Source organism: Talpa europaea (assembly GCF_964194135.1).
Source record: "Talpa europaea genome assembly, chromosome: 5".
Classification (NCBI taxonomy): domain Eukaryota; kingdom Metazoa; phylum Chordata; class Mammalia; order Eulipotyphla; family Talpidae; genus Talpa; species Talpa europaea.
In genome coordinates, this window is record NC_140071.1 from 55474607 (window position 1) to 55502306 (window position 27700).

Below are 27700 nucleotides of genomic sequence, written 5' to 3' on the forward strand. Positions count from 1 at the left end.
TTAGAGAACACGTCATCAAATGCTGAATAATTTAAGGAATGTTTTCCTGAACATAATTTCAAAACTATATTTCAAATGAGCAATCCCAGTCCTTATAAACAACTGATAGTGCTAGATCAAAAGAATGTAATTGTCAAGGGTAATAAAATCAGAATATTCTAAAAAGATGCAAATGCCTTCTTTTCACTTTGACAGGAGAATCTCCCTCACATGTATATTTCACTGCTTCCTGTTTGCCATACAATATCTAATTGTAAAAACAGTAGGGTTGTCACATTCCTAAAGTATACAAATGAAGTTAAAGGAGTTGTAGTTTGAAGTGATTCCTTGAATATGGATTAAGGTTCTCAATGAACTGACCTTTTCTTTTTTTAATGGTATTATATTTCAAATACACCAAGAAACAGTTTTTTCTCAGAATATTTAAAAATACTTGCTATAAAGATTCAACCCCACTCCCCAAAAAAGCAAGCATGCCAGAAATGCCAAATGATGGTATGGTTTATAATTGCTACTATCTCCCCAATTTTTTTATTATATAATTTATTTATTTAGATGTATTTTATACCATTGTTCATTTTTTTTTACAATGTTTGCTTTCTTTTCTCAGATGTAGTCCCCATAAAATTTCCGCCACCAGTTCATCGGTGCACCATCACCATAGTCCCTTATACTCCTTCCTTCCTCCCTTGTTTTGACTCCTCTCTTCCCCTCCCCCACAGAATGTCTCTGATTTACAGTTGTCTATTTTTGTTTTGTTATTTTTTATTGTTATTATTTTTTTCCCTGATACCTTATTTTGGTTCCCCTATGTTCCTCCCAAATTTTAAACTAACATGTATCAGCAATAAAATAAACTGGCTGGCTGGTCTAGACTGGGAGAACTGCAATATTAAAGTATTAGACAATGCTACAATGTTTTTTCTGTTAAATAGCAGCTCCAAAAAATGGTAATGAAATTGCTGAATTTTGACTGTTCTTGATCTACAAAAGGGAAACTTTAAATTCAACTCCTTCTTAACCTACTTTTTGATCTTTTCCTGAAATACAAATTGTCTACTGAACACCTATAAAACTTTGTATGCATTTCATAGAGTACTTGCCATACTGAATTGTAATTAATTATTTCTAATTGTTACTCTTATACTACATTGTGAATGTCTACAAACAAAAATCATTTCTCATTTATTTTCCTGGTCTGGAAAACCAGCACTACATAGCACATACCAGTTCTTGAACAGTGACAGGCAATAAAATAACATATATTTGAGAAAACTGAATAGGAAAAAATATAAAAAATAAAAATCAAATTCTAGTAAATGTAATCTTCATTAAAATCAGGATTGCTCTAAAGCTTAATCTCTGCGGCTAAACCCAAATATTTCCTGAAAATACAATTTTTGGACCACTATCACGCCACATCCAAAAAAATAATTGTAAATTTTCTTTATCAAAGGCCAATTATGCAATGAATTTTCTTTCCTTTACTGATCACTTCAGTACAACATCTTGAGGCAAAAAGATGAAAGGAAGCAGAAATGCTCTAAATGGTCCATTTTACTCCTTGCTTATACATGTTCTGATGAGAAACACATCTTAGAGCTGATTATTCTAATAGTTGAAACAGGTGGTCAAAATGTCTGCATTTCAATCTTTGTTATTTTACTATCTTCTAAGGTTTGTACTATCATTTTAAAACATGCACCATCTTTTAAATTTTTGAAACTTAAATGTTGTATTTTCAAGTTTATATACTAAAGACAACTCTGTACTTCCTAAAACTGATCACATCCAGACTCAGAAATTCCCTCAGAGTGAAATCTTAAAAGTGTTTTTGAGATGGCTAAAAATACAGGGGGGGTATTAATAAAAGTTCCATAAGAAATCCTAGTAACATTCAAATCCAACAAAGGAAGACTTGAGAAATAAAAAAAACAACAGGTCATATGGGTGTATGGCCATGGTCTCTAGAGGTATTCCCAAGAGGTATTTATGACTGTATCATGCCCTGCTTCATAATTCAAGTTCAGTCTAACTCATTATATCTTCAACTTCAGCTTCATTATTCATACCTAAATTCCTGATGCAATCATTATGGTAAGAAAGTACATATTCAGTCAACCGAACACCGCTCCTGAGTAAAACACAGATTCTACTTAACTTTACCCAATAAGAGAGAGGTTTTATATAAAAGCAATAGTGACACAGTCAAACAAATATGACAGACAAGTAGAACAAAGCTGATCAACCCAGAAGCTTTTCGAACACAAAACTAATGCTATTCTAGTTAACCTTAGGTGATTACAATCAAATAATTGATTATTATGACTTAACCTTAGGTGATTACAATCAAATCATTGATTATTATGACTTGAGGGTATGCGTCAATATTTCTTTGATTTATATTTTAATTTAAAATAATTTCAAAGAGTAGTCACAATAAAATTACAGATTAATTCCATAATAATTGTAAACATATTTTTCATAATAATTGTAACCATCACAACAAGTCATTCATTTTTGACTGTCTGGTCCTTTTGCTCTATCTGATTTTACTATTTAGCTAAAAACAAGTAGAGCCCACATTTCAATTTGGTTTACAGGATTAATTTGCAGCAACTGAGCTCCACCTACAGGTTAAAAAAGATGACTCTTTTCAATAAGCTTTAAAATAAAACTTTCCAAAAGATAAGTTCAACTACCCCCAACTTCAGTGGAGTTACAAGGGAAAATCTAAATGCTGTATATGTTTAAATAAATGGAAAATAAAGAGTGAGGGAGAGGAAAAAAATGTCATGGCTTTGTTTGTATTTCAGTCTTGAATGCTGGGCGAGGTTTATATGCTTGAAGAGAGAAAACTGAAGACGAAGGAAAGAGGATGGAATAATTTTGAATGGGTAGAGATTTCTCTCTTCCAAAAGCAGAGGAAAAGGAGATAAAAAAATCACCTGAAAGGATCAAAGGGAAAAGAAGATAGAATAAGGATCGAAGGAATCACTTTATTTCATAGAACAGGAAGACAAGTGATCTGGAAAGAGAGAGCATTAGAAGCAAGAACTGTAGAAGTGGGTAATAGAGAATCAAAAAGGCACAGCTGAAGCTAGATTCATACATAACTGTGGTTCTGCTCAATATCTCATAGGCAAAGTATGGCTTAGAGAAAATGGACTAAAGAAAGTGAGTGAGTCTAATAATATTTAGAAAAAAGGAGGAACCATAGGACTAGAAATCCTAAAGAAATTAGAGTATGTATAATGAGAGAAAAGACAAGACAGAGGGGAGGAAGAACTTTGGGTTTTTCCTCTTGAATCCATAAGCACTTTACAACAGAACCAAAGACATTGATGAGAATTCATTATTAGGGGAAAGATTCTACTCTATGTAAATTTATTGAAAATTTTATCATTTAATATCATTCCCAAAGGTTAATATTAAGTACTCAACAAACCTGCTTAGGTCTAACATCCAAGTGATAAACAGATTTACCAGATTCCAGACGTTTCTTTACCAACAAAAGCAATATTACAAATTTTCAGTATAAGTATGATTTGAATGCTTTTTGCCCAAAGGGGTAGTAGGCTAGTCTCTTGTTCCTGATCCTACTGCTCAAATCAGAAAATGACCTAAAGACAATAGAAGATTGCAAGCACATCCAGATAAAAAGTCTGCACATATCAAAAGCACTGATTTTTAAATAATGCTTTCACAATGACATCCTATCAGACTAGTTGCTATACCCATTATAATTCAAGTTAGACTGAGCAGTGATTTTCCTTTCAAAAACAATTATCCTTTTTATCACATTACAGCTTCTTAAATCTCCTAGAGGTTTTTCTGACTTTTTAACTTAAACATAAAATTAACTTGAGACTTAATACCAAAGTTGGTAAAATTGACCAAAAGCACAAATCAATGATTTTGGGCATATTTTTGGACTCAAAATAAATGATCATGACAAAAGCATGGAAAATTGTAAACAAGGGAGAAAAACCGTATTTTCTCTTTGGAATTCTGAACTTTGTCCTCTATCCTGATCGCCTTATTTTTCTTTATCTTTGTAGGTAGGAGAGAGAGGATGAAGGAGAGAGAGTAAGATAAAGTGGGGTGGGGTGGGGGAAGAATTGCTATAAATAGATATTAGATGCTTTGCCAAATAACCTTTACTTAATTCTTACAGAACATTCAGCTTTGCAAAATTGTAAGTTATATTAATGGCAAGCTATGTAAGTATTTGGAATTGTATCAAGGCTAACAAATCAAACTAGAGGACTTTAAAACCACTTAAAATAATACCTATTTGGTTCATGTATTAAAAATTCAAAATGTATTTTTTTGTCACATTAGAAGCCTGATCAGTAAAGAAATTCATAGTTATTAAAAATCAGAAATCACAAGTCTTGAGTGAGGGAAAAAAAGTATCTTGATTATATTCAAGATTTGACTGAGAGTTTATGGGCAGTCGTCAGCCCTCTATGTTGTATAAGCTGTATATGATCACTAAAATCTTAAGTTAACAGTGGCCCTAAATTAATCTACTACATTAAATTACTCAAAGGTGATTACTTGAGCATCAAGTGAACCTTCTGGGGAAAAAAGATATTTAAGGTAACTTCTAAGTACCATTTTTGAAACAAAAGGTTATACCATTAGTGGAAAATTTTGGTAATTACATTTCTGATTATGTAAAGGAAAAAAACAGGAAAGTAAGCAATGACAACATGGAAACACTTTTATATTTTCCTTATATGAGTTTAGAAACACCACAGAAAAGAACGTTTTTTAGATGAGTTATATATATCTAACCCCCAAACACAGGCCATCCAAAGAAAACATATATTATCTTTTAAAGCAGTACCATTCAAAATGTAAAACATAAACCTTAAAGCAGTAATAACGGAATCACAAAGGAGAGTTTTTAAATTATGTTTAAGTAATTATTTCAGGAAAATAAAACATTAAGTCATAAAACTGAAAAAATCTTTATCATCAGACATTTGCAGAACTTTATTTTATGATACCAATGGGATTATTAGGGGTGTATAATATTTGTAAATCAAGCTTAAAAAGATATTTGTTTTCAGACTCACGATCTTTCTTAACAAGTTCTGACCAAATTTATTCACCAATTTGAGACATCTCTTTTTGCTCTCTATAAATACTGATTTCACTGGTATTAAATATAACCTTCCTTATCTTGCTACTAAATTGCTTAGAGAATATATAAAAAGTTACAGAAGTTTTAAAAGGAGAAATCAGAGACAAATGAAGTAGAATTTGATTCATATTTTAAACTGGTGTACTTCTTTTTAGGCCTCTATCAGCACAACAGGTACATATCTCAAACGTCATGAAAATAGTATTTTAAAAACTATACTGACTTAAAAAATATAAATTTTAAATGAAACCTAATTCTTAAACTGAAGTGTAAAAAACAAAAATGCTAGTAACTAAAAGTATAAAACTCACTTACCTGCGGCTAACTGATTTCTTCTCAACTTCTCCCTCTGCAGCTGATTTAACATTTGCATTGGTGTCCCTTTTTAACTTCTTTGCAATTCTTTCTCTCATCAGGTTCTTCTCATCACTGTCAATAGATTCATCATGCTCTGCATCTTCATTTTCTCCATCCTGTAGAAATTGAAATGGAAGATTTGCTAGGCTCTCCAATTCCTCTTTCACTTCCAGTCTACTTTAAACTCCCTTCATTGTATTCTAGGCCAGTTTTGGGTTTGTTTGTTTGTTTGGTTTGGTTTTAAATTGGGAAAAAAGGCAGGGAGAATCTGCTCCAGATGGGAATACCCCTGCTGTTGGCTCTAGGCCAACCATATAAAACTCAGGGTTACCTACAAAGGGTTGTTTGCTCAATTCACACCTAGTTCCTCTGTGCAGCACAAACTATGCTCCCTCTGTGTCACCCAGAATATTGTGTCCACTTACATTCCTATTCTTTCTTGTGGGAATGTGGCTTCAGAAGGTTGCTGGCCAGCATACTGACCTCAAGCAGGGATTAATTAAGTAAAAGAGGTGGAGAAAAATGAGATTTCTTCTTAGAATCTTAGAATGTTCTTCTTAGAACATTATAGCAATTACTCCTCTTCTCACAACACTCTAGTGGATACGCTAATCACTCATGTTGTAATAATAGAACCACAGAGGAGAGTTTAATTGAGACCCTATGTAATCTGTACCTCCCTGACATCATCTCCTACAACTCTGGGGTAGCAACACGAGTCAGCTTTGGAGTTGCTGTTCTCCACAGACTGAAATACTAATTCCAAATACCTGCACCCTTGCTCTTTCACCTCCTTCAGGTCTTTGCTCAAATGTTACTCCCTCAGTGGTGCTTTTCTTTTCCTTTTTTTACATGTTAAAAGGACAGTTTTATTAGAAAAAGGAGAAAGAAAAAAAAGAGACACCTGCATGGACACAGGTGGGCAGAGAACTGCTCTCCGTAATGCTTTTCTTGATCACTCTATTAAATTGACAGAACCACCCACCCACTATACCATCCGTAGGCCACTTCCAGAACTCTCTATTCCCCTTCACTGTTTCTTTCCCCCAAAACATTTATCACCCATCAAATGTACTATATATTTTAATACTTATATGTTTATTGTCTCTCTTCCATAATTAAGGGAAACACTCATGAGGGCTAAAATTAATAGAGGAGTGGAGGGTAAAAGAAAGGAGGAGAGAGGGTAGAAGGGAGAGAAGGATAAGGGAAAAACTACCCCAAGTAGATCTTTTTCTTAGTGTGATTCTTTGATCAGATGAGACGAGGTAAGGCAGGATTCTTAACTGAAGCTTGTGGACCCCCAGAGTAAGTGGCACTCAAACTCTAGTCCTCAGACCATAACACATGGATTGTTTGCTAAAAAGGTAAAATCCTAGCCCTCATCCCAGTCTCACAGAACCAAACATCTAGGGATAAAAATTGTGAATGTTTTTAGTGATATAGATAAGAAATTCTTTAGCTCTAAAAGTTGAAAATCACTGACTTAAGTCTTCCATGGTTGGGCCTCAAGAGAGCTAAAAAAAATCCTTTGCAAATTCACAAATTTTTGTTTGAGGATCGGGTATTTTTGTTGAGAAAAAGGTCTAGTTTTAGTTTTGCAAAAGATCTGAGACGCAAAAGTGCTCAGAGACTGTATACTATCCTTAGATGACTTCACTCCCACCAAGACATTAAGAACATATGCCTTCTACACATTAAACAAAATTTTGTATTCTGTTTTTTTATAGCCAGTACAACTAATAAAGAAAGATCATTAGTCTTGGAAGAGTTTTCTGAAATGTATGTATTAAAAAGAGATACTACTATAACTGATCAAAGCATTTCCTATATGTCTTATAGGAGCCCACATGAACCTTTAAATGTTTAACATAATAAAATTAAATTAATGACATCTGAATTTTGGGTATTTCAATAATGTTATATGAAAAAATGAGGCAAGACATTCACAGATAGGATTCCAATTCTGTAAAAAAAGTTCACATAAACACACACTTGGAAGAAAATGTTAAAATGAATGTTTTATTTTTCAAATCCTTGAATTTTTTTTGAAAATTTTACACATATAAGCATAAAAGTAACATTTTACCTTTTAAGAGAAAAATAATATTTTGTAAAAATTTTGGATTGCCAATAAATTTTTTAAATGTTATTTATACTAAAATTATACTCACATCATCTGAATCTCCTGCTTTTTCACCTTTTTCACTATGAAAAATAAGTAAAAGCACGTAAATTTTTGTTTCAAAATGAAAGCAAAAATTATTCAATAATCCAAAATTTTAGAACGGCTTAATGGTTTAAAAACTTTTTCTCAACATAGGGATTTCAGAATGGTATTGTAAAGCAAACCAGAACATTCTAAAAGGGAGTTCTTTTAATAATAGAACAAGAGGTACACTCCATTTACACATATCCTAATTCATTAGAATTTGTTTATAAAACAACAAATCAACCAGGCTATTTTTAAGAACAAAGGGGTAAAGAAAACAATTTTTGCTATTGGCTTATAGTCTCTGGCTAAAATAACAATCCTTTGAAAGGATTTAGGAATCCTTCAAAGGATATTAACAAAATACTATTTTGAAATACAATTTTTAAAATGAGCTAATATAAGTACAAAAGTACTACCACTTTGAGACACTGGTCCAATGTATCATGTACACTTCCATTTAACAGAAAGCTATCTTTCCTTCTCAAAGAGAAGCAGTAAAGATAGTAAGACAGTAATATATTAAGGAGAGTAAGATAATTTTCTGAGGTCTGTGATAAATAATACTCAGTAGATAGGCCCAAAACATGGCAATTTCATGACAAAAATCCTTCAACTCTTATTTGTTTACCCTTGATACTAATTGAAACAAAATATTTCAAGGAAAAAGTTAGCAAAGCAACTATATACATTATACTGTTAAAACAAATAGTTGTTTAGTATTCAAACTCTATCCCATGATTTAAAAGTTTAACAATTAAGTTTAAATATAATTAAAACAGGTAGATGGCAGGAAGAGTGAACATGATTAGAGTACTTTTCTCCATTATGCTAGTTCTACTACCTCCATTAGTTTTTTTGGCTGGGTTAAAAAAATAGGCTTATGAGAACTGATTGCTTACTCATAAAGCAGGTAAGAAAATTACCTGAGCCAGAAAATAACTTATGATCACACAAGCACCATACTAACCTTTCAACAACTGGAACAGAACTGAGATGTGGGTCATCCTTAAGCAAGTCGTGACTACTTTTGCTTTTTCCCTTCATGCTCTAGAAAGGAATGTACAAAATAATCATGAACTAGAGGGAGGGGGGGGAACAGTCTTCCAAAAGGACATGTTAATAAATTTACATAAACTCTAATACTGATAGAATGTGCTTAGCAAAAAATAAGTGTTCCTGAAAATTTCTGTAGGTTTTCTTATAGATAAGAACCTTAATCTCTCACTGACTGAAAATATTCTTTTAGAAACACCTTTTTCTTTCAAAAGTAATATATGCTTAAAAATAAATCCATTAATTATTATTGACAACCACTAAATCCTCATTATGATTTACATGCACTAAATTAATTTTTGATCCACATTATTAAAACTTAGAAGGTAGATCAGAAGAGCAATTTGAAATACACAGTTATTCTTCAAATATAGGGTCTACACACTGCACAGAATCACTTTAAAAATGTGTGCAAGCAACCAAATGAGTACCCATATGAGGTACTATTTAACCAATGGAAAAGATACATAGAAGCCCCTATAATTATATGAGTTAATTCCTAAAATTTAACCAATCTATCTCTCCTATATCTACCTGTATGAAGGATGACTGTGGAAGTTCATGTTATATATATATAGCAAGAAAGAGCATGTTTTCCTTCCCTAAAATTCCCTTCTCTGGCATCTCCAACTATCAATGTTTATCATCATGTAATTCTCTGAAAAATCCTAACAGTTTAAAAATCAGAAATCTTGGAGGCCACGTAATTTAATTTCCCATCCAGTGTAGGAATCTTCTTAACATTTCTACTAATTAGCCAAAAGGGGTCTTAACACCTGAAGAGAATTTATAACCTCATACACACATATAAGTCATTTCTTTTTGAAATTTTCTTTTCTCCAGTTGGAGAATTTGGTGTAATTTCCAACCATCCAACCAATCCTAGTTCTACCCTCCAGAACAATAGATGAACTGCATATGATATTAAGCATAATACACAGACCTTAGTTTAGATACAAATAAATTGGCAAGCACAATAATAGCCTTCCTGAGGCTATCTACACTGTAGTCCTCAAAACCATATACCTTGATATCTAGCCCAGTAAAACAAATTTTGGAATTCCAACTTCCAGAACTATTATAAGACACTAAGCTTTTTTTGCTCAAGTCACTAAATTTATGGTAATTTGATAAAGCTGCAATGTGAAACGAATACAAATATAATAACATTTTCAATTAGTTAAATATATACAACTAGAAAGATAAGTAAATTGAACTTTAATAGAATTTAATGGGGTGAAAACATTTTATAAATTAGACTGTTCTCCCCCTCTGACAACCTCTGTGCAAATGGCCTACCAGCACCTCCCAACCCCACCTCCCAACTTTCTGGAAAGTTTAATTTCATAGGATAAGCAAGAAGAGGATAAAATATTCTTACTTCATTCTCAAAAGTGGTATATTTTTCAATTTAGGCTAATATAAGTTCTTCTGGGTGAGAAATTTCAGACTTAAGGTAAAAATGTTAATATATCTTGTAGAGAGAAAAACACAATATTTATCACAGTGGATGTGTTACAATTTAATAACTGTATTAAAAACTAGTTACTGAAATACTTTCATAATGTACCTCCCATTTAACTTGCCTCCTGAAAACTGCTTATCTGATTGTAAGCTTTCACTTGAAAAATATTTTCCGACATCTGCATTTCAGTTATACACAAGAATTCATGAGTAAATGTTAAATCAATACAGATATTTAAATGAAGCTATTATTCATGAGAGGAATTATTATTTAAGAAAGCAGTGTAAAGGAAGGAATCTTTCAGATAAAAACTTCAAACATTTAAAGCCTAGGGCCGCATTTTCACGTAATTTTTTACTTCTCCAAAATATATGCAGTTCCTCAAGCATTCGCCATGGGAGATGGTTTTTGGCATCATTCTTATCCTCCTCATGACCCACCCTTCCTCTGGATGCATCTAGTTTGTCCATATCTTTTGTAAATATATCAGAACTGAACAAAATATGTCACTGCAAATGTGACATTAAAAAAAAAAGTAAAGAACGTTAAGTCCCCTATTCCAGAGACGGTACTCTTAACAACTCATCTACAGTTTGTTCTTATATCTAGTTTTAAATAAACTAAAATAATTTAAAATAATGTAGAGAATTTTTATGTACTCCTATTACATTTGATTTCAGTAGTTCAAATTATCAGCACAGGTTGACAACAAAGCAGTCTTTGGGCAGAAGTATCCAGTCAGTTATAAGTCCATCTGATTGGACTATCTCCCAGATCATATTTCCTCACACTGTCCACAAGCACATCATGAGAGATGCTGACAGTGTGCTTTCCTGAGCTCCAGATATGCTGTTATGCCATCCCTATCATGCAATCCTATCAGAAAGGAAATGAAGTCAGTCTGGCAAGTCACTTAGCCAGAGTCTCAGTTTCCTCATCTATAAAGAAAGGAAATTGAACTAGATCCCTTTGAGCTATAAAATTCTATTATTCTAAAAGAGATTTTATCAGGTAGTAGAAAGATACTGAAATAAATAATGAAGGAAAGCTAATCCATGTGGGAGAGGCACCTTGTCATGAATAAATGAGTGGGGGGGAAGCAATGCCTGTAATCCCACACTGATAATCCATAAACCAGAGGCAACTCTATCTTATTTCTCTTTTCATGTAAAGCTCAGCTCCAATTCAGACTTCACCAATTTTTAACTTGTGATCAGTTAAACAGCTCTGGAATAAAGCTTAACACTATGGAGTCACTGAAAAAAGAAATTTGATAAGGAGGTGAATAATGAAACAATTATTTTCAAGCCTTTTAGAAATATTTAATTTCATTCAACCACTGAGACTGCAAATTGCTCTTGGTCTTTGTAAGACACTTACTGACTTTGGTTTTAGTTATATTAAATGCATTTAAAATTCATACACAAAATTGGAAAAATATACATTCTCCTGGTTATACTTCACCAATATTTCAGGCTACCCTTTCCTTTTCTTACCAAAGTTTCATTTAACCCAAAAGGCAAAATGTATTTGAGGGTGTTCAAAGTCCGAAGACTAGTACAACAGCAAAATAAACAAAATACACCCTCCATTCTGATTCTCCCTAGAATTTATCTCACGCATTCTAGAGAGATTTCCTTTCCTCTAAGCCAACAATTTTCTTTTTTTAAAAGATTTATTTATTTATGCATATAAAAACTGGGGTACAGGCCAGAGGTGGGATATGAGAGGATTATAAAATGTCATAGAAGGAAAAAGGGTGCTTCTAGTTTATATAAGATTTATTATCAGATTTATTCTTTGGGTTAGTCTCACAATGTCCAGTCTTCTAGCTCCCATTTTCTGAGTACCATAACAGTAATGAATATTCTATTATCTTAAAAACAAAAAAGTCATTTTATGAAATTTGTCCAATGAATACTTTCTGAATGTGTACCATGTAAAATGTGCTTTACCAGGTATAGCAGGAGATACGAAAATAAGTATGACATAGACCCTCAGCTTTTTATAATTCAAAAAACGGTAAATTAGTTTTACCTGACTAACTCGATTTACTTCCTCCTCTTCTTCCTCAGCTTCCTCTCCAAATGAAAGCAAACTAAAATTTCTAATCAAAAAAAGTAAGGAAAAAAGAATGAAAGAAAATTAGGAAGAAAAAGTTAAACAAAAATAAATACCCTATTTTCAAAGTCATACAACAGAACTTACAAAAAGGACATTCTGACTGTTTAACAATATACTATATTAATTTGTATTCAGCAGAAACATATTAAGGATCTGTGGTTTCAGCATGTTTAAGTTTTGACCTGAGACCACAGATGTTTCCTTTATTGAATAAGCTACTTATTAAAAATCCATCCTGAATACTACCATTAAATGTGTGAAGTCAAGCATGACAGAAATAATTAAGCATTTTATACTTATAAAAACTGGTTAGTCTAATGGAAATTTCTGAAAAACTAGTAAATATATAGTCCAGCACCACAAATGGGAAACAATTAATCTAGTGTCTGCCAAAATATGTTTTAATATTTTAAAAGGATTGTTACACAAAATTATCAGATAAAAAAAATACAAGCAATAAACTTAAAAATAGCCCTTAGGGAAAAGAACTATATTTGTCTTTTATCCTTCAGACTAAAGACATCCCCCTAAAAAAGATAAGTTATTAAAACACTATCTCAAATATTAGAAAAGTAAAAGATTTGGCATAAAAGAATTTTTTTTCAAAGCCATAGATGCAATCAATGGCTACTGCTTCAACCCTCATATGAATTAAAAACAAATGCTTGCAACCTTTGGACTTATTGTCAAAACAAACTGTACTGTTGAAATACTCTCACTGAATATAATGAAAGCAATATTTCAGCCAGAGATTAACTGGTCAAAATAAATCAATCAAAGAATAAAAAGAAATTAAATATATAGTTACTTATGAAGAAACTCTGACAGAAGGCATCAACTGCTTATTAAAGTGTCTGGCTCATATCTGACAGTTTATAAAAACAATGTGACTTATTTATACTGTAGAATATTAAGGGAAGAAACAAATATGTATTGTTTGATACACTACACTATTACTTGTTTTTGCATATCCCTTCTTATTTAACCTTTATAACAAAAAGCTGTTGTACCTACTATAATTTCCATTTTACAAGATGAGGAAACTGAAGTTCAAAAAGGTGAATAAGCTTTGCTTCTTATTAAGTGATTAGGCAGGATTATACTTAGAACTTTCTGAATCTCACATTTATAAGTACAATGAAATACCCAAAATGGATGCTACAATACAGTAAAAGAGCAAGTTGAAATCCAACTCTTTGATATCTATTTTAACAAAACAGGCAATACTAATAATCTAAAGAATATTGTTCACAAAATATTGAGACATTTTAAAAAGAAATTTCTAGTTTTAGGAAAACTGCCTCTTTTTTTTAGTTTTATTTTTTATTTATGATGTATCATTATTTTACATCACCATAGTTCCCCCACCACCAAAGCACCCAGAGGCCTCCACCTTAGTTCACTGCGTTCTTCTCCTACTGGGAAAACTATCTTCACGAAATAATCCAGAATACAGAAACAGCTTTCTGTTTAAAAATATTTATAAGAATAGTTTTAACAGCAGCAGAAAAAGAAGTGAAAAGTTTAAATTATGGAGCCAGCAGTCATCATATTATTCATATTTTACCTAATAAGTTCTTTACAGTAAGCATATATTAATTGAAAAACAAGTAAAAAATAATTGCTAGAATGACAAAATATTAATTAACATATATCATATGTTAGCTTAAGTTTAAGTTGTATACTATATTTGAATATTAAAAAAAAATGCACATTTGGAAAAAAAACTGATATTCTCTCTGGCCCCAAATGGCCCTTCCCTCACTAGTAACAAGTGTTCTAAAGGAAATAAACTTGAAATAAATGAATCAACGTTGCTATTCAAGCTGAAGAAAAATGTTTCTACTATGATTACTTTGTGCCTTTGGGTTTCAATTTCTTTACTTCCTCCTCCAATTTCTCTTTTTTTGGTTTTTTTATTTCTCTTGGGATGATGTCATCAAAAGGATTAAATAAAACCTGTACAAACAAAATAGTTTAAGGACATTATTCTCTTTTTTAAAGTCACAAAAAATTAAAACCCATATTTAACTGCAGTTACATTAGTCTCTCTCTTTTTTTCCAACAAAACCACAGCAAGTAGAGTAGGAAATATACTACATAAAGTGCTACCACTTACATGACCTCAGATTCTCCCAATAACCCTATATGCTATTGCACAAACATTTACACAAGAGAAAACTATTCAAGAAAACTTGATACAGTAAGAGTTAGACAAATCAGGTATTCTAACTCCAAATCATATGCTCTTAAAGATCTTGCTTTTTCAATGACGGACCACACTTAAATTACCTAGGAAGTTACTTCACTGAGCTAAATAAACCTACTTCCTCTAACTTGCACTTATGAGTATTTCAAAAACTCTGATATAAAAAATAATTCTTAATCAGAACCTAAATAAATTACAGAGATAAAGCCTGAGTTGTGATATTTAGGACAGTCTTCATCCAACAGTTTAAAAATATCAATAATCAATTTCTCTTAAATGACAATTTAAGAATTGTATCCCATAATAAGCATGTTCCTACCTCGCAACTTTTTATTTTGTGTGGATTTCGTGGTCTTTCTTCATCATCAATGTCTACTTCTGTTAGTCGTAGCATGTTATATACTGTATCTCCTGTAACCTATCAAATAAAAGAGAAACTTTAATTGTAAATTATTGCATTTGCTCTTCTAAATAAGAGGGGGCTTTGAAAATATTTTTTTTAAATAAAAGGAGATTTCCCACTTTACATAAGAGCATGTATATGAAATACTCAAATAGTAACTTCATGTTAAGAGAAAAAAATCACAGATAGACTTTAACCCCTCAATTAGTTTTTTGGGAAATTTGCAAAATATACTAGTAACAGTTTTTATTAAAATATAATGTCTAGTAACCTCCTACTAAAGGACAATTTTTCATTCAAATATAAACGAATTTAGAATTTAGAATAGGATAAAATAATCAAATAAGAAGAACCATGTAGTGAGTGTTTTGCATACATCATCGTACTTGATCCTCACAAGCAATCTAAAAGGTACTATCATTATTTTCAAAGAAGTTACAAAGAAAATTGATATTCAAAGAAGTTACCAAGCTTGTAGTGATGGTTTTCTGACTTCTAACACTAAGCTATACTCTGTCTCTATATAATTTATATAGTATCAGTTCTAAATGGTGGTACAGAATGGCAATCTAAAACTCATTGGATTACATGCTCTTATTTTTTTTTTAAAACATAGAATTCTATAAACATAAGACAACAACCTATGCTGGAGTGGCTCAAATTTGCAGACACATTTATTTCTTAACTAGGTTGTGAAATATTAAGGAACAATATTGTTTTACATATTTTAGCATGACTCCTTTCATTCAACGTTTCTCAAAAAATTTAAAATAATACCAGCTTTACAATTGTTCTAAGTTTGTTATTTTCCTATTATCATCACAAAATCCAGTTTTGCCTAGGATGTGGGAAACCAACCCTACTGGACCAGCAGAGGGAGCTGATAGACTAGTGATGTTAAGCCAAGACAACATGAGAAGAACAACAAAAGAAAACCTTCAGAATTCCCATTTAAAGAAAATTCTATGGGAAGTACATTTCCTGATATGACATTTAATGGATTAAATGGGTTAAAAAGGTACTATTCAAAGCAGCATTTCCATTAAAGTTTTAATGCTGACACAATTTCCACCTTAAGGGAACTCATTAATATTTAAATACTAAAATACTAAATTTTATTACCTAAGTATCTATCTAAAAAATGTAAAAACAATATCTCAGTGACATAGTTTAATAACATCAGTATGATTTCAGAAAAAATAAAGTCATAATCAACGACTTATGGGAAAAACTTAAAAAGAGCACAGGTGTGTTCCCTCATAGTTCACTATATAGGAAAACATTCCACAATTTTTAAAAATAATAAAAAAAAATCCTAGGAATATTTTTGTAAAGCCAAGTCTTAGGCAAGTTAATCATATCATCATAAAAACCAAAATAACTGGACACGAACCTTTCCAAAGATGGTGTGCTTATTATTAAGTTCATCAGCTCGACCCAGGGTAAAGAAAAACTGACTGCCGTTATCATGCGGACCAGCATTTGCCATGGCAACCAGTCCTCTCCTATTAAAACGCAACCGTGAGTGAAATTCATCCTGAAATATAATAAAGAAAGGATTTAGTGAATGACCTCAGTTATAAGGCCCTTTTATTCAGCTAACCAGCAAGGTCCCATATAACTTCTAACAAAAAAAAAATTCAGTTTTAATTAACTCATTTTCAAGTATAATTCAAATCCAATATTTATTATTCTTTCAGTGCTACTTAACTTTACTTCACTGGCATATACGTAAATCCTAGTCATACTCAGCCACAAGTTTAGCCTATTTTGTGGAATACTGTATACTTATACATAAAGGAAGGGTACTCAAAGGGAAATAAATTTTGAAGTCTTTCCCTTATTTTTCCCATTCTTTAAAGTCATCAAATAGAACCTTCTATTATTCTTCAGAAAACCACCGTGAGGACAAAAATAACAGTAGAAAAAAGGAAAAAAAATTAATAAAATTATTAATTGATTACAGTTGATTGATTACAGTTTTCAACCATTGCCCCTCACTAGCCCATTTTAACAACTGGTTTCTTCTTTTTTAATTCAAGGAATCTATTATAATTATGTTATGTGCTTTTACTGTTTTGTGAATTTTTTCAGTTTTCATAAGAGCAGGAACAAGTCTTTCTGGACTTGCTGGACTCATTTGTAATATGACCATATTAAGTAATCAGTGCTTTTCAGAGAGGAAGTTATTTTTCTTTAATAAATAAATTCAAAAATTTGAACTCATATTATCATATCTGTGTACTATATTAAAATGATTTAATTAAAAAATGACAAGATAATTGTGTTACCTGAACATAATAAAGCAAAATTCTCAAGTTAGCAAGGAATTGTCTCTGTTACACTAAATAGAATAAAAGAATGCTTCTTACTAGATGGAAGTTTCAAAAATCATGAGACATCTCAATTTGGTAAAATTGAAACAGTCTAACAGTGACATTGAAACTTTTTCATAACCATTCCATATTTTCTTATCATCAGGAAATTAAAGCAAACAGTTACAAGATTTTTCTCAGGAATCAGACAGTGACCCAGTAAATGATTAAATGAAACTCCAGATACTCTATCCCATTAGCACAAACATGAAGTCTTCTAAAACTCCTGTATGTTAAGAGCTATTAATGTTACCAAAGAACATGGTATTAATATATAAATACAACTTTTATCTTTTAGTTCAACCCACTGTTGTCATTCTTAATAATCTTAACTATTACATTAATTTTTTTTTTCATTTTAGATTTGTATTGGTGGTTAAGAAAATACTAACTTATTCCTGATTAATACTCATACATTTTTCTAACATTTTTTATGTAGCTTTTTTTTTGTTCCTCTTATGATTTCTTTTCATGTCCTGCATTTAATGCTCTAAAGGTCTATTGTATATAATTTAGAATGAATTCTGCTAACAAATGAATTGTATATACCCAAAATTCATATGCTGAAGTTCTAACCCCCAATGTATTTAGAGACAGGACCTGTAAGGAGATGAGGGTAAATAAAGTCATAAGGAAGAAGTCCTAATTCCACAGGACAGGTCCTTTATAAGAAAAGGAATAGACACCAGAGCTCTCTCATTCTACCCTGTGAAGATACAGCAAGAAGGCAGCCATTTGCAAGTCAGGATAAGAACTGATCATGAACTTGATCTTGAACTTCCTAGCTTCCGGAAATATGAAAAATAAATTCCTGTTGTTTATTTTGTTTTAGTTATAGTATTTTTGTTATGGTAGCCCAAGAAGAATAATACAAATTCCATACAAAGATGAATAAGGTATTTAAAAATAGATTAGCATATGCAAAGTTCTAAAAATGGTTTACATTTACAGAGTTGCAGGGATCAGATACAGTCAAATATCAGGATATATGCTATGTAGTCTTTTTTTTTTTTTTTAACACACTTTCCTCCCTACCATCTTTAGCTCCACCTGAATTCATTCTAGCATCCAAGTGTGCAGTAATACAATTTAGAAAGAATGTTTGAAAAGGTAATTGCTGCTCTTACACCTATATAATCCTCAATGTGTGATTTCTGTGCATTAGAGTAAAATGCATTTTATTTTTGGGGGGGCAGACACAATCATTTTTGATTAAGTAACCCAAGCTGACTTGCAAATAATAATAAAAATCATTCCCACCTTGAATGGGGCTCCATAGATAGACTCTCCACCAGTCCCTGTGCCAGTAGGGTCTCCCCCTTGGACTATAAAGCCAGGTACAACTCTATGGAAAATGGTGTTGTCATAATATTCTGGAAAAAAATTAAAAGTAATTTACCAAGGTCTAAAATGAAGTATATAAGTTTCAAAATTAATGGAACTAAAATCACAAGACTTTCCCCCAGAGTTTTGTTTTTTTTTTTACCTTTTTTTTTTTTAATTTTTTTTTTATAGAGGCATGTTTTTTATTTATTTATTTGTTTGTTTGTCTGTTTTTGTTTATACATGCACTGGGTACAGTCAGGAGCGCGGGAGGGTGAGAGAATTCACCAGAGCCAGAGCAGGGAGCAGAGCAGGCAGAAGGACCGAAGGACACTGCTGAGGGGAGCAGCGGGCGGCAGGAGAGGTCTGCGCGCCATGCGGGACCCTCCTCCGGTGGCCGGGGAGCAGCCAGGGATGGAACCGGCGCCGCAGAGGCCGCGGGCAGCTTCGCAACCCAGCACTCAACCACTGCGCCACCGGGGAGGCCCTCCCCCAGAGTTTTTAGCCTACTAAACCAAAACCTTTACTTTCCTTTTATTATAAAATATGTACTCAACATAGTACAACTTCTACATAACCCATAATTGTTGTATTTGTTTCCAGGATTCTCTCAAACACTGATTACAATTTCCAAATAAAAATTAGAGAATTTTGATTTTGGTCAAGGATTCTCAACTGGGAAAGAGGAGTGGTAATTTTGTTCCCTAATGACACTTATCATTGTCTGGAAGTATTTGGTGGTCACATGTAGGAGGTGCTACTGGCATATGGTGACCAGAAGCCAGAGATACTGGACAGGACAACCCCATAACAAAAAAATACTAGCCCAAAATGTCAACAGTGCTGAGGTTGAGAAAACCTGGTAGAAACAAATACCTATTTCCTAATTCCTCCTCTTCTCCCCATGTACAATAATTTTATGCAATATCCAGACACAAAATACATCAAATTATTCATTACAGATCTAGCTCCATAAATGTATCTTCCTTAAAAAAACTTTCAACAAATAAAAGAAATAATAAACGTAATAGATAATTGAGTCCAATTAGTCTCTTGGTAAGTTTGCTAAAATGAAAGAAATTAACACTATTCATATAAAATATATCATTTGGAAGTTATAAACATACAGGAGAAATCACAGATGAGCTCTTAACAGTATTCATTATCTGGAACCTTTCAATCAGTAGGAGACTTCATAGAAGAGAAAGAAAATGGGCAGGTAAAAGCATCTCAGAGAGGCAAAGCATGTGCAAAGAATTTGGTGGGGGTGGTAGGAAGAAAATCATAGTTTATGTTAATAACAATGGTCAATACCCATGTAAAAATATTCCCAACATTACTAGTCATTAGGGAAATGCATTTACAAAATATAACTGGATATAAAATCCATATTTTAAAAAATCTGTTTCTAATCTGTAATCTAAGAACTGTATCCAGTACATAGGCTAGATTGCAAGAAGTAGAAAGGAAGATCATTGATATTTTTTTTGTTCAGTCTTTTTTCCAGTGAAGAGTTGTTGAGCTATTATATTCATAAGTTTCCCAGTACAGACAAGATCTCCTTGGTTAGAGACAAAAACTGTACAAACTGTACAAAGTATCCTATATCCCTACATAACCATTTATTTAGACTATCACTGCACATAGCATTCAGGAGTTCTAATTCGTGCCTTTTGGTTGCTTAAACTCAATTTTTTCATTATTAAATTAATAATACAAAATATTCTGAAGATTAAATAAAATAATGTGGAAGTAACTAAAAATTTTCAAATTCAACACAAATGTGAGGTCAAACGTTACTATCTTTACTCAAATTCTACACATCCATTCACATTTTAATATAAAACCTACCCCAATATATATCATAAAATGAAAATAATCCTTTAGGCCCATAATATGCAGTGAGTCACATTATTTGAGCACATGATGAGAGGGAGGTCAGCCAGAGAGAGAGAGTCAGAGACTGTTGTTCCAAGAGTTAAAATACGACTATGACACTTCTTAAGATGCAGATTCAAGAATTCTCTGGGAAGTAGGATTGATAACACTCAGTTATCTTCTAGAAATGAGGGAAAGGACAGACTAAGTACTTCTCTTTAACTATGAACACCACTTTAGTTGAGATCCATGTCTAAGTCTATGCTCCCACTTTGTTTTTATTCATTTGCTTTTTAATTTTCATTCATTGCTTTTTAATTCTGGAAACCATGACTTTCTCTTTAAAATACAAAATATAAAACTAAAAAAGAGCTAGAAATTGCAAGACTTGCTTAAACCTTAGACTCAAAGAATTAAACAGGTTTCTCTGAATTATATTTTTAATTCTTGACATTATTCATGGTGTAACTTATTTAAATGATTCTTACTTAAATTAGTCTTCTCTGGCTTCTTCTCACCTTTATAATAATAATTATATCTCTCACCTGTTCAAGTAAGAGAACTGCTTTAGTTACTTCCTATATTCTTTCTTTTTTCTTCCTTCTTGTGTTCTCATAATTAGGGGGGAATTGTTGTAGTAATTAACTTTCATCATTATCTAACTTAAGAATCTTATTTCTTCTTCATTGTCATATTATAACCAGATGTTTTCTGTTTCTTCCATTCACCTGGTCATGGATTGTTATTTGCCATTCATTCTTTCTAATGTTTTTATACTTTCACTCTTTTCCTATAAAACGTAAGTCTTTGATTCTTCAAAACTTCTTTCCAGAAACAACTCTGACTTTTGTCTAATGTGTTTCTCAGCTCTGTTGACAGTTATTTGAAGCTTCTCTAACCGAACTACCTATCTGACTCACTTTCCTTCCTGCCTGCAATAGCAATTATTAATAATGGTCTTTGCAGATGTCTTTTCTCTTTTTCTTTTTTGGAAGGTATTGGTTTTTTTTTTTCTGCCTAGGTTTTTTTCTTTCTTCAATCTTTCAATGGTAAGTATCTATTTGTCTGATTATCTACTAGGAGAGTTCTTCCTGTACCCTTCTACTGTTTATTTTGGATTCTCTTTCAACCTTGCTTTTGACCAAAACTTGTTTTCTGCTACCAATTAAACTTGTCTGTAAAGTTTATAAGCTCAGATATATTTTAGAAGGACAGAGAGTTGCCACCAATGGAGATATTTAAAACCATATACAATGTAGTCTAAAAGCCAACAAGTTATAAAAATGTTTGGACTATTTAGTTCCTAAAGGAATATAGTAAAACACTCAAGTGGATTTAATTCTATAAAGCTTGAAAAAAAGAAAAAATAGGGCCTCCCTGGTGGCGCAGCGGTTGAGCGCTGGGTTGCGAAGCTGCCCGCAGCCTCTGCAGCGCCAGTTTGATCGCCAGTTCGATCCCTGGCTGCTCCGTGGCCACCGGAGGAGGGTCCCACATGGTGCGCAGACCTCTCCTGCCACCTGCTGCTCCCCTCAGCAGTGTACTTCGGTCCTTCTGCCTGCTCTGCTCCCTGCTCTGGCTCTGGTGAATTCTCTCACCTTCCCGCGCTTCTGACTGTACCCAGTGCTTGTATAAATAATAAATAAATAAATTTAAAAATTAAAAAAAAAAAAGAAAAAATAGTCACTTTATGCTGCAATCTAAAAAACACCATAGACATATAGATATTGACCATCATTGAAGGCTAGATGGAAGACTTCATGAAGAAAGTGGAATTTTGAAGACATTTAAAAATATATAGGCTTGAACAGTAAAGAAGAAAAGAGAAAGTATTTCCAAAAAAGACAGGATATGTATGAAAGTGAAAATGGGAAAGAACTGCTCAAAAAATAAAGGTAAAGCTGAACTGAAACCATGTGGTTATTTAGGGGAATAAAAAATAAAGCTGGAAAGTTAGAAAGCCAAGATGTCTGAGGATTCAAATACCATAAAAATAAATAAAAAGGTAAAGTCAATTACAATGATGTGGAAGAAAGTTAAAACAGTCTAGGAAATAAGCGGGTAAATTTGACTTTACAATGGTTTCATCACAGTCGATGGCAGAAGATTTGAGTAGAAAAGTCCACTGGGCAATGAGATATATAAATTGAGTTTAAGAACAGATGAAATGGCTAGATGTGTAAGTTATAAATACTCCCATCACTGGGATGAGAGTAACAACTGAAAAGTGAAGACAGTAGAGAACTAGAGCCAAACTTAGGCAATACCCACAGTTAGAGGATGAAAGAAAGTGGGAAATAGCAAAGAGAACCAAGCAAAAATGATAAAAGATTATTTGATAATAAATTTCTCCATTAAAGTTACATAGATTCATTTCAGGAGAAATTTTTATCGGCTGTCACCATTTCTTTACACATAGCTTAACACCTTAACCTCATATCAACTTCTATCACTTATTACCTAAGTTAGCATGTCTTCAGTGTTATGAAAAAAATACACTGCCATTTATATTTAAATTTACAAAATGTATCCTACAGAATAAAACTTAGGCATGATTACCTTCTAAACAAAGTTGAATAAAATTTCTGCAAGCTTTAGGTGCTTCTTTTGACCACAACTCTATGTCAATATCTCCAGCTGTCGTTTTCAATAAAACCTGTAGAAAAAATATTACATCATTATATTAAGGTATCATTCTGATATATATTCAGGGGAAGTGCTTGAAGCATCCTCTAATGAGTTTTCAATTTTAAAATAAAAATTAGAAACTTCTCTTGGCTTTTGTTGTATACTCAAAAATTTTCAAATATTCACCACATTTGTATATTCATATTTTTCAAATAACATTTTCAAAACTAATTTAGAAAAATAAGAAAAATAGCATATGCCTTTTTCATCAAAAAACCTCATTCACTTAAAAAAAATCAATAATTTAACTTGTTTTAATTAAGAAAGTTTCCCACTATATTACATTCAATAAATTTGTAACAAATTAAGAAACTAAAGAACAATAAACCCATGAAATTTTGAAACTACAGGACAATTTTACAATTACCTTTTTATATATACTTTCTCATTTAAAAATCATGATCTTTCTCATTTATAAAGCAACATTCTTAAATCTAATTCTTTGTTGTCTCCTTACTAAAGCGGTATATTCTAAACTACGTATAATAAATGGAATCTTTTGATTCTCTTTCTACCAGCTCATGAAGATGATTCTCCTTCCACCAGCTCATGAAGATAGAACCTATCATATTAAAACAACCAAAACCCTAATGAATCCAAAGTAAAAAACATCATTTTAATTGTCTTATTAAAAACCACAAATAACCAAAAAAGAACGTTAGACTCTAAATTTGAACTCTGTAGCACAGGTTGGGTCCAGCTTCTCCAGTATCACATTTTCTCATCCAGTAAGCCAAAGTGTATCAATGTCAAAAAATGATCAATGGTCAGTGATTACAGTCATGTAAAATGTTCTCACAAATAAAGAGTATGCAGTATGATTTTTTTTTTTTTAAAAAGACTGATTCTTACTTGAAGTCTGTATCTAACTCACACTCCCCATTTCCTTCAACTCTTCTCCACTGGCTACCACTAATCTACTTTCTGTCTCTATACATTTGCCAAAATTCCTTTATCTAATTTACATAAATTTTCGAAATTGGAATGAAGTTTAAAAATCATTCAAGTAAGCAACCATCTTATAGAGAGGTCTCATGGAAGTAAATTTTCCCATGTCAGAGAGCTACTTAATGGCAAAGCAGGAATAGCAACAATCCTCTGCTTCCTCCACATCCAGAGCACTTTTGTTACAACTGCCTTTCAATTTCTCTTTCAAAAACCCAAATTATATAGGCAAAATTTAATATTGATGAATTTTGGGCTTTTTACTGGCTACTTAGTTCTCTTTTTCAGTGAGCATGGAGGCAGAGGAGGTGAAAATATCTTTACTGTGGTAACATTGAAAATAGTTTCCTCCTATTAAAAATAAATAAATCTCATAAAATGGTTTCCTTTACCTTTACAGAAATATAAAGGTACTAGATATGTAAATACGCATAATTTTCTATATTCATTACACTTCCTTTACAGAAAGAAGGGAACATGTGTTGAGTGCCTTCCACTGTTTCTGTGCCAGACATTTTATATATGTCATCTCATTTAATCCTCATGTATAAGGAGTTATCATTACTCCCATTCAATTATAAAGAATGAGACTTAGATAAAGTAACTTTATCTACGGTAATGCAATGAACAAATTAGGCTAATGGCTGACTGGCTGCAAAGTCAATGCTTTGTCTATACACTCTACTGCTGACACAAAGTTCTCCATAAGTTTCACACTATTCTAGAAAAATAGTTCATCAGCTTGAGGGCCCTGCCACGGGTCTTAAAAGTAATTCCCAGGTTACCACAGTCATAGATGATTTGAAAGAAAACAGTATCTAAGTCAAAGGCAATCAATCACATATTGGCTACACTTGAAAAAGGTCTTCCAACTTGGCTTGGCTTGAAACAAAACCCTCAAGAGATACCCCATATTGGATGGTGATAAATTGGATTCTCACTCTCCTGAGAGATAAATATTTAGGATGCAAATAATTATGGGTTGAGTAACTCCTTCCACCTCTAATTATATCTAAAACAACACTCTGTAGCATCTTCTGATTTGCCATGAGGGGAGATAATACATCCCAATCCTAATAATACAATGTAGCTAAAAAGACAGTAGCCTGTCCTAATTAATCACCTGTCTACCTGAAATAAAGCACTGTTGTTAAAGGAAACCTTACAACTCCAAGGCAATTATCTCTAAACAGTTTTAAGTCTCTATCCCTATAAGCAAATGAGAAAAAAAGGGAGGGCAGGAAGGAAGCTAAGGGCTTAGAGAACACACATGCAAAATTTGTATATTTAAATACATGTAGTACTGAACTACTTTCATGTCCTCTCCAGCACATAACTTTGAAGCTTCAGTGTCTTCAATCAGTCTTATGTTGGAAAAAAATCTCAAGAACCAAGCCTGATGTTCTCCCTCAGCCCAAGTATGTTTAGATGAAAGACAGTATTCATCACAATTTGCATACACTTATCTACGTGATTATTTGATCAGTGTATTTCACTCAAATAAAATAGGGACAATGCTGACTTTTCTTTCCATTGTACCCTTAAAACCTAGCAGACAGCCTGGAATGTGATACCTGCTCAGTAAGTAAGTATGTGTTAAATGATAAATTTCCTGTTCAGTCAGGCTTCTTTCTTACAGTTTTAATATTTATATTTTCAAACTACCCTCATTATATTACCGGTATCAATCAACAAGGGATTGCATACTTCGTGAAAGGGTCATGCAACAGAATTGTATCTGATGTAAATTTAGTTAATCCTATTTCAACAATACAATTTCAGTCCCACTGTTTTCTTTATTATGCTGATTCATCATGTTTTATATGTGAACGAAACTAGGTTCTCAGTTCAAGAACAAAGGTGCTACCTAGCCCACTACTGATTCCTCTATCTCATCCTGCATATAAACACCTTGGACAGGAATTGACATACCCAACCATCAATCAGGTAGTCACTCTCCATTCTAAAGTGGCAACATTTCCCACTCCCCACTTTTTCACAATCATCTCATGTTTTAAGACCAGCTGAAAGCTAACTCCTTTGTGAAGCTTCATCCTACTTTTCCCCAGTTATTAACGTCTCAGTACAACCACAGTAATACACGCCTTCCTTTAAAAGGGCGCCTACCAGACCTGAAGTTTTTCTTTACCTGCCTTTCTCCTAAACTAAACCACAAATTCTTCCAGAGAAATTACTGGCCTTACCCATCCATCTTTGTATCTCCAATGCCTAGTATTGTCCACTACCTAGCAGGCACTCAGTAAATGATTGTAGAAAGGAGGAAGAGGGATCTCCAAGTTAAGCAAAAAATGTTAAACTTTTAAATGTACTTAGGTTTGTTTGTTTGTTTCTACCCTAAGAACCTAGAAAACGCCTACATAAGTTAGGCTGAGTCAGGAAACAGGACCAGAAGGCCAACAGATGGAGAAATCTTCACTCGATTACTTTTTCAAGTACACGCTGAGAAGTGTCAATAGTTTTCGATGCCATCCTGTTCAGAGGCAGGAGCAAGGATAGGACTTGTTGGGATCTCTTCCAATGCCAAGATCAGTGAATTCGGGCAGGCCTCAGTTTGGGGAGCCCAGATACCCTAATGAAGGTTCTCACCTTCCCGTTGGTGGGAGGCTCCTGGATGTAGATGTTGCTCATGCTGGTCAGTGCTCAGAACTCAGCTCCTACCTAGGGGTGAGACCGGAAGCCCGATCACTAAAGCTGCCCACCTATCCGTATACGCTTCCTTGTGGCGGGTCGCAGAAATCTCCACTCCGTCACTATCCCGCAAGACAGCGACACCAATTACTACTTTTCCCAAAGCGAGCCCCTCACGAACGCTTCCATGTTGGTCCGGACCCGAGCACCGCTAAACCTACAAAGGGGGGTTCCAATGTCCTCCAAGAAAAAAGAAAAGGTTGTTAAACGCCTATAGATTAATTTAATATGAATTAAAATGGTTAAAAGAACAATCAGTATGTACGGGTGTTGTATATTTCATGGCACGAGCGTGCCACTCTCCCTCATCCCCCGAGGCTTCACAGTAATGGTTCAAGCCGTGTGTGACTGCAATAAGCCTCCTCCGGAAACTGCACCGCCGGCTGCTTGGTTCCGCAGTCGCCAGAGACTTACGGGGCCTTCTACTGTCACCAAGAGCCCGCGGCGCGGGTGAGAGGAAGAGGCCGCTCTCGCAGTGCGGGGTCCTCGCTGCCGGCGGGAAGCAAGTGCGCTCTCAAAAGCTTAGGGCTCCGGCGACCCCTCTTACCAGCGCCATGGCAGTCCCAGGTGAAGACTCAACGGCTGGGTGCCGACGTCCGGGAGAAAACGCGAGAGGCGGCTTGGGGAGGTCCGGGCGCGCCGGGGTGGGAAGGCGCGTCTGTGGGGATTTAGGCGGCGGCGTTGAAATTCATACTCTTGTTTGGTTTCCATGAAAAAAGTTTAAGCTTGAAAAATAAACTCTGGAGGAAAGAAAGGAACTATCGCGCCCGCCCTGGCTAAGCCTGAGCGGCACTCGTTGGCATT

General features: G+C 33.4%; 1 protein-coding gene across 4 annotated transcripts in view; it reads right to left on the minus strand.

The window, feature by feature from the left end:
• CWC27 (CWC27 spliceosome associated cyclophilin) overlaps window positions 1-26836 on the minus strand; it is a gene marked incomplete at both ends in the record, with an annotated part of 152737 nt that extends 125901 nt beyond the window's left edge. Inside the window, 10 exons of one of the 4 annotated variants that reach the window (XM_084233276.1) lie at window positions 5471-5628; window positions 7687-7720; window positions 8695-8774; window positions 12283-12352; window positions 14225-14328; window positions 14898-14996; window positions 16375-16518; window positions 18617-18729; window positions 23114-23210; window positions 26795-26836. In XM_084233276.1, coding sequence (XP_084089402.1) covers window positions 5471-5628; window positions 7687-7720; window positions 8695-8774; window positions 12283-12352; window positions 14225-14328; window positions 14898-14996; window positions 16375-16518; window positions 18617-18729; window positions 23114-23210; window positions 26795-26836 — 941 coding nt within the window. Of the gene's footprint in view, window positions 1-5470; window positions 5671-7686; window positions 7721-8677; window positions 8775-12282; window positions 12353-14224; window positions 14329-14897; window positions 14997-16374; window positions 16519-18616; window positions 18730-23113; window positions 23211-26794 lie in introns of all 4 variants that reach the window. The other 3 variants (XM_084233279.1, XM_084233277.1, XM_084233278.1) reach the window with 3 other exon arrangements.
• Between the last annotated feature and the right edge of the window lie 864 nt (window positions 26837-27700).